Raw genomic sequence first — 12557 nt, forward strand, 5'->3', positions numbered from 1 at the left:
TTTGCAGATTGGGGATTTTCTTGGGATGGACTATGAAAGTTCCTGCTGGTACCAACCCCATCAGTTTGTTGAAAAGTAAAGAAATCACCTTCAAAAGATATGGGAGGGGTTTGAATCTTCTGAAGCTTGAAAGGACGTATGATAGAGTGTGAAGGTTGATTTGGAGATTCAATGGAAGGAGACTCAGATATAGCGGCTTTGTCTTTAGATAGATTCATGGTGAAAACTGAAGGAAGATGATTAGAGATGAGAGAAACAAGGGTTGGGAAGAGGAAAAAGAGAGAACGATAGAAAAGAGGTTTAATGGCGATGAGAAGAAAAAACCAGAAAGAAACTAAGGAAAAGATTCACCAAAAGGTGGGAAAAACAAACCCAGGAAGAGATGATAACAAGGAATCAACTATCTATAACCAAGGGAGGATTATAGAAGGAAAACAAAGTGCGGGGAAGAAGAGGATTACAAAGGTATCAAGCAAGAATAGGTCAGGGCGATTAAAGGAGAGAAAAAGAAAACGATGAATGTGGTTCTTGGAAGAAAACGATTGAATCTATTCCACATTCTTTGATTATTGAAAACAAAGAAACAATCGTGTCATTTTCTTCTTTGATGCGAACAAATTTTTATTGATTGATCTACAAGTACATTTATAAACATTTGTTAAACATCAAGATATGCTCCGACTCTAATGAGTCTAGAGCCCAACTCTTATACACTTTTTTTAATTATAAAAAGATATTATGTTAATTTTTTTTCGATAAATATTATTATTACTACTACTATATTATGTATATTTTGTATAATATATATATCAAACACACTTTTCTTTCAAAAAAATAAAAAAATACCAAAACACTTTATTACAGTTAACTGTAGTCATGATGTATGTTGTGATGGACGTGGTGCACGGAAAATGCACTGCGTGGGTCCACCTCATATAAATACCCTCCTCCCTCGTTTTTCCTTCAATTTCATAACCGTTCGTTCGAACACTCTTTTCTTCACTCATCTTAACTTCAACAAACCAAATTCAATTTTCACTGCATTTTCTCACTTCACAATGATAATAATCAAACCTAGAAATTCCAAACGCAAGCTTCAACACGAACCTTCACCGTTACACGTCATCAGCAAGAAGCTCCGGTCGAAGATTCCTCGCCGGAGACGACGTCAGATCTCGCCGGTGCTACTTGTTTCTCCGAGATACAAAGCTTCTCGTGAGAATCTCGGTTTTTCTGTTGTTTCAGTTGATTCGAGTTCGAGTTCTGGTTCGGATTTCGCCGGAGGTGAAGTTTCGTGTGATTCGAGTAGAATCTCTGCTGTTAAAGGAAGAACGAACTCGAGAAGTGAAATTTCGAGTGGTGTTGAATGTGTTCGTAGATTTGAGAAACGGAATGAGAATGAAGTTGAAGTTTCGGAGACTTCGTGTGTGGATTCGAATTCTGGAGTTCGTAGAAAGTTGATTTTGAAGTTCGAAAATGGAAAAGAGAACGATGAAGTTTCTGAAGTTTGTACGAAATCGGAAGTTACTTTTGCTGAGAATTCGAAATCGAGTAACGGAAATTCGAATTTGAATTTGAATATCTCGTCGGAGATAACACGAAACGATGTCGTTTCTGTTAACAGAGCATCGGAATCTGAATTTTCTCAAATTTCGAGAAATCGTAATGCTGATGAGAATTGCGCTTTAGCGCAATCGATTATGAAGAATTATTCTGATAATTCAGGTTATGATTCCGATCTAGCTTGTTCTGAGAAACTGCAATTCTCTTACTACGACGATGATGAATCGGAGGAGTATTGTTCAAGTCAGGGAACTACATTCTCCGATGTTCACTCGGAGATTTTCGGTGAAGGTTCAGATTATTCTCCGTCGCAGTTATTTGATTCCGGTAGCGAGTTTTCTCAAGGATCCGTTGGTGAAACTCCTTCTCATACTTATTCGTTGCTTCTTCGATACCGCGACGAATTCACGAAGCTAGGTTCTCCGGTTAAAGCTACTTCAATTGTTGAAGAAGATTTTTCTCTTCATCACAATGTACGTTTTGTTTCGTCCATTTCTTAGTTCAAAATTTCAGTTAATAATATGCTTATGCTTATTATATTTTATTTTTTATTTTATTTTAGTTTTCGAGGTTTGAAGACATGGATGATGAAGAGAGTTACCAGATGCTGAGAAAGAGAGAACGAAGGCAAGCTTTCATGTGGAATTATGGTGAAAAATATTTCTCTGCATCGGATTTTGCGGAAGTGTTTCAGCAACGTTCACGAATGGTTCATTGGATTGTTGAGGTAGTTTACTCTATAACTAAATTCAATTGAGCTAGTAATTTATTATCATGATTAATTAATTAATTAATTAATTAGTTAGTTAATTGTTAGTATTATTATCATGATTAATTAATTAATTAATTAGTTAGTTAGTTAATTGTTAGTATAATAGTATGTATTAATATTATTACGCTTAATCATTGTTAATTGCTTTGATATGGTTTTGTTAATTAAGAAATTGAAACATTGACTTGGTTAGAAATGGAGAATTGAAACAGAGTAGGCTTTGCGTTTGAATGTAGCTGTTATTTTTATTTATTTGTTACTTAATTAAAAATAAAAGCTAGTAGTTCGTTAGTATTAAGTAGTGTTGCATGTGAGAGAGCACGCTTGAAGAGTGTGATGAGATTGTTGGAGAATCAGTTAGTACTTAGTAGCTTCCACTTGTCTTGTGAGACACACTTTTGAAGGTTTGAAAATAAGAACATGAGAGAGAGTGAGAAATGTGATCAATGAAATATTTATAAAATGAAGTGCGTGGGGTAAATTCACATCATAGGACATGGAATATGTGCACTTTTCTTTCTTTTACTCGTGCATGTGGTTAGTTAGTTCAGCTTGTCCAAAGAGAGATTTTACCTTTTACTTGCAAGTTGTAAATGTAGTGTAAATTTCTTTTTAAAAATTGTACCAACCGTCAATAAAATACCTATAATTTATATATAAAAAAATATATAAGATTATAGAAATTATTATAGTATGAACATTTTGTCATGCTTGTAGCTATAGGCTACCAAAACAACTTATACAACAATGATCTAAAAATTTAAGAATTTAATTTGTATAAAATGATATTGTAAAACTTTTTTACACGTGCATAGAAATCAATATCGAAATTTAATTTGGTTGTTTTATTGTTACATGATTGTATTCTTCTCATCCTTATTTTAATTAAATGACAAAATTACCATAAAGGAATGAGCAAATAATTTTTTATTTTATGCTATCTATAATTCTCATCTATGTTGCTCCACAAACTCACACTGAATTTTTGGAGTTTCAATTTCTAGCTTACTTATTTATTTATTTTTACTTATTTAAAATTACTTAGTTTTGAAATTTGCTTTGAACATGCAGCACTCTTATCGAAAACAGCTTCGACCAGAGACAATGTTTCTTGCAATCAATCTACTTGACCGTTTCCAGAGCAAGGGATACTTCAAAGCAGAAAGAAACCTTCATATTGTTGGAATAGCGTGTCTTACATTGGCAACTAGAATCGAAGAAAACCAGCAATATAACAGGTTCATAATTCATATTTTACAAATATAGATTTTTGTTTTGGTGAAACTACAAATTGAGATTTTTATACTTATTAATTATGCACTGTCAGATAACTAAAAAATTTAGTTCATATGATAATTATATGTGTAATTTAAAGAACTCTTAAATTTTCAATTTATTTTTATAGATATGAATTTATTTTAATTTATTTTACAATATATTAACTAGCTCAGTTGAAGTTTGAGTTAAGAAAACAATAAAGTCAATTAATGATGGACAATCAAGGTTCTCATGATTTCAATAATAATATATGTACTACCTTTCTTAATCTATTGGTTGATTCTGTTCTCAAATGAATGACAGAAATCTTCTTTTTAAGTTAATAGTAACGGAGTCTTTTGTTGGCACTATAGAGTGAGCCAGAATAATTTCTACATAGAGAAAAGTGTGTACAGTAGATGCGAAGTGGTGGCTATGGAATGGATGGTGCAGGAGGTGCTAGAGTTCGAGTGTTTTCATCCAACCATCTACAATTTCTTGTGGTATAAGTTTTTCCTGTACATTCTTATAGCGCAAATATGATCTAAAATTTTGCAGTTTTGGTGAACATACCATTATAATTGCATTTTACATATATATCACCAATTAAGAAAATCTTGTAACGCCATAACAAAGTGTAATTCGACCTTTCATGAAGGAAACAAAGTTTTACTCGCCCATTTACCCCTTGTAAAATTTTGCAGTTTCTACCTTAAAGCTGCTAATGCTGATGCTGTTGTGGAGAAAAGGGTCACATGCCTTGCATTACTGGCTCTGTCAGGTCCTGATCAGCTGTGTTACTGGCCCTCAACTATTGCTGCTGCCCTTGTAATCCTGGGTAGTCTAGAGCTCAATCAGAAAGCATCCCACAAAGTCATAGGGGTAATCACTGTTGCGATACAGAACTAAGCCTCTTTTTTTTTGGTACAAGAACCAAGCCTTTGAATCTTAAATTAATCAAGCAAATCATGTTGGTTACCATTATATGACACGGTATGTTTAGTTATAAATTCTTTAGGCAAGGCCATATATGCTTCAGAGGTTTAAGTTTTATTGATCCTTTGATATTTTGATTCACCAATGTAGTTTAAGTAATCAAAATTAATCAAAATGAAGTAAAAGGATCATGTTTGTATGGTCTTGATTTGCCCTAAAGTTTGCTAAACACTTGATGATATATACAGTTGTGTATGCTTTCTTTGAATATTATGTTTCACTTTTCCTCTTCACTTAACTATCCTGTATGGATTTTCATTATGAGCAAATTTGTAATTAGATTAGAATTTAATGTTCATAATTAATCTTGTGATTTTGCAGATCCACATTAGATCAAAGGAAGAGAATTTGCATGAATGCATGGAGGTATGATACTGTAATCTGTTAGTGTACTTTTGAGGTACAGCCAGAAAAGAAAAGAAAAAAAAAAACTCAACTCAGTTATATACTTTTAATCATATAATTTCATTAGTTATTCTGAAAAAAGACCAACACAATAATGTGAGTAAAATAAATTATTTATTAACATTTGATTTCTCTTACTATTGGTAGCATTGATGTTTTTAATATGAAATTTATAATATCTTCACTTCAACAGAGCATGGAGTGGTTGTTACGCTATCTATGATTGCAAACTAGCTGGAAGGAGTGCATCAGTTATGGATTGGTGAGGGTAGTTTCCTACCCATCCGAAGGAAAATGATTATCTTACGTTAATTCATCAAGTATCATTAATACTGAATAAATTTCATTCATTTGTTCACCTGCCTCATGGGAAGTAAATTCCATTCTTTATCCCATGTAACTATATTGATTCTTCTAAGTATAGAAGACAAAATATCCACATATTATAGATAGATATTACAGGGTCACACAGGGTTATATAAAACCAAAAGATATTACAGGGTTATATAGAAGTTCATCTTGCTGCTAATTGTAAATGACCTACAAAGATATTACAGGGTTATATAAAAGTTCACATTGCATTATTATACATAATTCCTCTTATCTTATGTAGGCATTGTCTTTCGTCACCTAGTTGCAATCTTTCCGTTGCATTTGATTTGTGCAAAAGTTAAGAAATGAATTAACAAGACAAACTATTTCTATTTTTTATTTTATATTCAAAATAGTTTAAATATTTTAGAATGAAAATAAGAGTTGTCCTATGTACAACATCACTCTAAACTAAAAAAATCCCCCATCAACGTCAATGGAGAAACATTCACAAGCCCAATGGAGGTCATTCTAAGTGAAATTCTTTACAATTAGCTAGTCTCAAAACAGCATTTTCCAAAATGTATAGATGTTTTATCAATCTTACTCTTTTTTTATACATCTGCAATTAGGAAATCAATGTATATATGAAGAGAAAAAAAAACTGCGAATCTAAAACATGATCAGTCCTCTTATACTACAACAAAAGCATAGTCTCAATCAATCACAAAGGTAGCTGATAACTATTGAACTCACAACCGACGGAGATGTGAGCAGGTAGCTAAGAACCTAATCGAAAAACCCAAAGCGTTAATGGGAAAACAATATAGATGCCAAGAGCAGAGCTACATATAACCTATTTTTCATTCACCACAAGAAAATGAAAACAAACTTATGTCACTTGTTGTCATTCTCTTGATAACACAACTTTCTGTAAAATTGAATTGTATTATTGATATTGTATTAAAACCCCTTCAAAGGTATGACACGAGGAGAACTGAGTAAAGGTAAGACTAACAAAGTATATGATGATAGCAAATAAGAAAGAATGAGTATATTTGAATGATGATCATGTTTATGAATCATATCTGTAGGAAAAACCTTTACATCGCTATAACAATCAACAAACTTTTCATTGTACAACAAATTTGCAGCAACTGAAGAATGAAAATAACTATTCCAACAAGATCAATCCAGCTGTGCTTTTAAGGATGTTAAGGAATTGTGAGTCAGTTCAAGTTAGAAAATTACCAGCTTTACTGTCATTTTCGGAACTAACAGGAACTACTGCAGGGCCGCCGTTTAAAGAGTCCTCAAAGTTCATCTGAGCATATTCATCAACAGTCCCTTTTCTTTCACTGTAAATGATCTCCTTTTTTTCCACCTCAGCTTGTTCAACCTTCTCCATGGTCATTGTGCTGACATCCTCAGCTGCCTTTGCAACAACGCTAAACGCACTCGACAGCCATGAAGCTCCGGTTAAGACGTAAGAATTGCTCATGATAGCTGATCCAGCACTACTTGCCTTTTGCTCAGCAACAGCAATAGCAGACTTTGTCATTTCAGAAAGCTGATACCTTTCATCCATCTCTTTCACCTTTTCATTGACAATGGTTGTGCCAATACTTAGTTTATCACTTAAACCAATTTTATTATCAATAGAAGCAACTGCAGAAGAAGCATTAGAGGTCAATTGAAGACGTTCATCAATGGATTTTGTCTTGTTGATTGCATCCTTTCCTAAAATGAAACCCTTCGCAAGCATGGTACTTATTACATCTTCAGCCGTCTTAACTGCATCAGCACTTTGGATTGTCTAGCGAGAAGAACATTGTACATTAGAAATGCTACACATAATTATAAATTGATAGTAAACAAATTATGAATTCCAACAAAGTGAGGGAAAATTTTATACGAGCATGCAGAGATTTTGCATCTAGATCTAACTAAAGATCTAAAAGTCTCTTTCAGATCTATCCGGTCAAAGTTTACAATATATTTTACTTTAATACCATAAACAACACCCACAGTGTAGCCATCTAGTTATTAATTGAATTTCACACGAAAATGTTTTACATGGCAATATTTGAATCTGCTAGGAGCCTAGGACACTGAAGTTAATTTGGTTAGTCTATATGAGATTTTGTGACATCATCTTCAGGCTAGAGTTGTTCGCAGTATTGCATACAAGTTGCTGGCATCAACGCAAGCACAAATTAAATCTAAAAGTTTTAGTTATCATACCCAGACAAAGATATTAACCTCACAATAAATTTGACTGCAATAGTTTAGCTATATGGTTCAAAACCTGAAACTAGGAGTCAGTCAAGAATATTAATTTAATGAGTCAGATGTATAAATCATTCTATGTGACAACGAAACTGATATTTTCGGCAAATAACGCAAACATGTTCGGCAGAAGAGTTCTTCTTTAACTCACTTAACGACATAGAAATGGACTAGCATAAGACAATGGTGCATGTTGACCTCAATTGCATACACTAAATAAGATAGGATAAAGTAGCAATTAGGTACTTACTGGACTTGAGGGAAGTGCTTCAGGGGGAAGTTGGTACTGCTCCACAGGTGAGATGGTGACATATAGGTCACCTATCTTAGAACCCTATATTAAAAATCGACGAATAAGCACATGACTTAAAGATTGGTGCGGTACATCCCATTACTATGAAATGTACAGTAAAATTTCAAATGCGGAAATTATTTGAATATGTACATACCGTCAAGAGAACTGCTGTCTCTGCTCCCTGTGAATCCTTAAAGGTAACATAAGCAACTTGAGTGCGATCAGATTCCCTGCAGAATTACAACCAAAGGGTGACATTTAAGATAAAAGTTAACACAATAAAAATCAAAATAAATTTATAAAGATAAGTACATTGCAAGTGCTCTGACCTTTGCATCTCAATATATTGAATATCACCCGAGAATGAAAAGAATTCTTCAATGTCTTGCTTGGAAGTAATCAGTGATATGTTACTCACTTTAACTGTTCTTATCTGTATCAAATGAAAATGGAATTAACTTAAAAATGCATCAGAAATATCTGAAATATGGTAAACTATTAAAAACAATTTGCACAACTAAAATACCAACACAGGACAGGACACTAGGGCACAGATAAGAATTGGTTAACAACGTTAACCAAAAGTAACCAAGATTATAGCATAATCAGCCAACTTATCTTCCAAACAAAACAAATCTGAAAGTCTTTTCCGATCATCTTCGGTTCCTTTATAGTATGAATCTATACATTAGAATCTTTATTAATTGTGAGGGTTTTATTAACACGTTTCCAAATCAAATGATTTCGGATTTTCAGTACATTAACTGCTTCTACTTTCATTACATAATTCCCATTTGAATTCCCTAACTAATTGTAATCCATCAACAGTATTCAAATGCGGTTAACCTGCTACTGTTTATGGCATGCAAAAATCTATCGCTGTCCCACTGAAAACCTAACATTGATTCCTGATCAGGTATATTACAATTACAGTGCAAACCAATGCTACTATCTAAAAAAAACTCACATTTGAAACATGAACGGTCCAATTTGGTGTAGCTGTGGAGCAGGGAATGGCTTCTGCTCTTTGATCAGGATGGTCCACTGATGCCTGCACACAAAATGTTAAATTAAGGTATTGCTTGGATGATATTTTGTGAGTAAAGAGGCAAACAAACAATGACAGTGACAAGAGGAACCAGTTCATCAGAAAGCAATATATATGCTTTATAATTTCCACCAAAATGTTATGAAAATCCAATCAAAAATAAAAGCTCATAACACAGAATCAATATGTCAGAAAACAAACCAAAGGAACCAATAGTCAATAAGCCAAGAGGAAAGGTTATATCAAGAGCGTTAGAGACTATTAATATGATAGAGTTCCGGTTGGAAAGAACCAATTCAAATGGCTTGCAAATTTGTCATCATAAATTCAACTTGATTTTACTATATGAAGTATGAGATGCACTTAAGTAAAGAGCAGAATTATAACCTATTGAATACAAATCAAACTTTCAATGCTTTAACAATCTCAACCCTCAATTTTCCAATCAGTGTTGTCAAAATGGTGATTTTTTCAAACTATGCTATTGTTGGAGAGTCTATAGGTCACGGGAGAAACCACAGGACCAATGCTCTAGGACTACAGGAGAGGGAGACGCCACATCTCCACCCAAAACCTCAACGCATTAGGTTAATAGGTCAGCTCTCTTATAAATCCAACATTTTATCCATTCACAGGTGAGTGATGTGAGACTTAACCACTCACACTTGAAACCCAACAGCTATGCTAAAGGGCTATAGTGCCACATTAGCCCGTATTCAAAAACACTTTGTACTAAATAGCATATCACAAAACAATAGCTATGTGTTCAAATTCTACTATGATATAGCTCTATTTGACAAAACTGCAATCAACATTTAAAAATTTGCCCTTTTTCCTATAAAATGCACTTGATGAGCTAAATCCTATTCAAGCTAATGTAACTTAATGACTTAACATTAACAACCATTCATTAAAATTACCGAAATAACAAAATATCCATTAGAAAAAACTCATTCAACTAGAAAAAAAAAAATGCAAATCATGTATTGTCAATAAGTGATTCAATCATATCACATAACAGCTTGAGGTATAAAACCAACACTACACAATCATACTTCAATTTCCATTAGATCCAAAAAAACTCATCAGCAAAAAATTGCATACAAAAAATTCAAAAGCAATACTTATGGTTCAACAAGAAGAGCATTATTAATTAATATATACAACTACATCATATCATATAATGATTCAAATCAATCAAGGTATAGCTCCATCACAGTTCTGAATCTCCCATTCAACACAAAAAAAAAAATTATATATATAAAAAATCTTTTCACAATTCTTGTTCCATCATAGTGGGAACACGTTACAACACAATGCAGCGTAAACAAGAAAGAAGAGAAGAATCAAGAAACCCATGAAGGATCTGAAACGGAAAGAAAGTGGATGGAAAGAAATTAAGAAGAAAGGAGAAGAGCATAGGGAAATGAAACTCACCGACATTTTCGATGATACGATTCGATACAATGAATTTTTTGTCACAACGAAAGGTGAGTTTTTTGAACAATTGGAACGATTCGATACAATGAATTTTTTGTCACAAGGAAAGGTGAGTTTTTTGAACAATTGGAATTTGATAGGGGTTGTTAAGTAATTTTAAAGGGAACAGAACAGCGTTGTGTTGTGTTGTAATATGTCTGTCATTTTCTTATTTTTATTTGGTGTTGTGTGTGAGTTGTGGTTGGGTGTGGTAAATTTTTCAGCCAAAGACAACAAAGAAGATAAATTAAAAATTAATTTTTGCTCTCCACCCAGCACAAATCACTCGCACCCTGCAACCCTTCCATTTTTACCCCTGCGCAAGTTAAGTCACGCTGCGCAACTTAACTTGCGCACGTTATATTGTATACGTGACTTAACATGCGCTGCGTGAGTTAACTTGCGCAGCGTTAGTTAAGTCATTTAACACCAACACAGAAGCACATTTCCCTCATTTCTCCAACTTCTCTCCAACTTCCCAACTTCGAAAATTTTCCCCCCATATCCGATTTTCATCATTCTTGCGCCATTCAAAGCCAATTTCTCCCACATTATCAAGTAAGTGATGATTAGCATACTTAATTGCATTTAAATTGTAGAAATTTTAGTTTTTTTTTTTGTGAAGAAATATGACATTTTTAGGTTTTTATATATTTGGTTTGCATGTTAGTTTTGATGATTGTTAGTGACGAATTAACTTAGGAATTGTTGTTTAGAAGTTGTTTAGAGTAGAATGTGGTAGTTTAGGGTCTACAAATTGTTAGATTAAGGTAGTTGTTTGAAAATTGCACACCATGTGTTTGGTAAAATGTCTCAATGGTCATTTTTTTTGTTTTTTTGGATTGTGACTTATCAAATTAGTTAGCATATGGTTTGTTAATTTTGATTATAGTATGTTTGACTGCAATGTGATAGTTTACGGGTTGAAATGACATTGTTGGAATTTTAGTGTTGTTGATGAATTGTTGGAAATGACACAATGTGCGTGTGAAAATGTATGTTGAATTTGTGTTTTGTTAAATGTTGTGCAGATATGCCTCGGAGGAATGCGTCTCATAGACCGCCTGATCCGTTTGAGCCGCCTCAGGATAGGAGTGACCGACTTAGGGCAGGGAGGATGGCCCCTACTGGTAGTGCACGGAGGGAGAAAGAAGCATTACGCCCTCCTATGGCTGGTCGGAGGGAGAGGTGGGGGAACGACTCTTGCTAGAGATGATGATGTAGGGGGGTCAACGTCGCAGACGGGTCCATCCCAGACTATGGACCCAACGCAGTATCAGCAGCATTATAAGGTCTATCAGCAGCCGCATGATGCGTATCAGTTTCAGGAGCCTCAGCCTCACCAGTACCAGTTTGTTATTGAGGAGCCTGCTGTTGAGGAGCCGCCTGTTATTGAGGAGCCTCAGCAGAATGATCAGCCTGAGAAGCCTCAGCAGCCTGAGCAGCCCGTGTAGCGCCCTCCTTTTTATTTAATTATTTTAATTAGTTTTAGAATATATTTATATATTTATATGATGTATATGAGGGATATATGATTTGTTGAGATTAGATGTCTTTTTATAATTTAGTTAATATATTTTGTTGAGTGATATTTTGTTATGTTATATGTTGGTATTTACTAGCATAATATATTTGTTAATTGTTATAGATATATATTTGTTATTTGGTGTATTATTATATATTTAGTAGAGAAATATTATTTATTAGAATATGAGGATTATTAATGTGAGTAAAATTGGAGGTTAGAATAGAAAGAAGAATAAGTTGTTGGGCCTACATAGATTTGGGAAGAATATTTTAGTATTATAAATAGAGAAGCTTAGGTTAGAAAGAGTTTACCTAAAACCGCTTTTTGGAAAAGAGGAGAACAAGAAAGAAGAGAAGAGAAGAGAAAAGTCAAGAGAAGAGGAGAAGACCTTAGGAAAGAAGAACGTTGCTGCTGATTCAAGAATTAATCTAAGGTGAGGGTGAGACTATCTTGCATTAATATTAAGTTGTTAAATCATTAGATTACATCTAACAAGTTGGGGAGAGTTTGTGAGGATTTGAGAATTAGGGTTTTGAGAGAGATTTGATGATTAAATGATGAAAACTTGTTGAATTGATGTAGAAATTGTGTACATACCTTAGATAATCCATAG

General features: G+C 33.8%; 2 protein-coding genes across 2 annotated transcripts; one reads left to right on the plus strand and one right to left on the minus strand.

Moving 5' to 3' along the window:
- The first annotated feature begins 817 nt into the window (after nt 1-817).
- On the plus strand, nt 818-5601 carry SDS (Cyclin family protein). Its single transcript, XM_085709191.1, has 7 exons — nt 818-2036; nt 2126-2290; nt 3407-3573; nt 3967-4095; nt 4297-4474; nt 4910-4954; nt 5187-5601. Exons 1-7 carry the CDS (start codon nt 912-914, stop codon nt 5214-5216), a joined length of 1839 nt encoding a protein of 612 aa, XP_085565317.1. The 5' UTR covers nt 818-911; the 3' UTR covers nt 5217-5601.
- A 730-nt stretch (nt 5602-6331) lies between these two features.
- Nucleotides 6332-10479, minus strand: LOC146953361 (binding partner of ACD11 1-like). The gene is made up of 6 exons (XM_085709201.1): nt 10375-10479; nt 8857-8940; nt 8219-8322; nt 8044-8119; nt 7845-7928; nt 6332-7121 (listed from the first exon to the last, which is right to left on the minus strand). Exons 1-6 carry the CDS (start codon nt 10378-10380, stop codon nt 6540-6542), a joined length of 936 nt encoding a protein of 311 aa, XP_085565327.1. The 5' UTR covers nt 10381-10479; the 3' UTR covers nt 6332-6539.
- Nucleotides 10480-12557: the final 2078 nt, after the last annotated feature.

The sequence above is a fragment of the Medicago sativa genome, chromosome 1, assembly GCF_051527215.1.
Source record: "Medicago sativa cultivar Bolivia chromosome 1, Bolivia_mono, whole genome shotgun sequence".
NCBI lineage: Eukaryota > Viridiplantae > Streptophyta > Magnoliopsida > Fabales > Fabaceae > Medicago > Medicago sativa.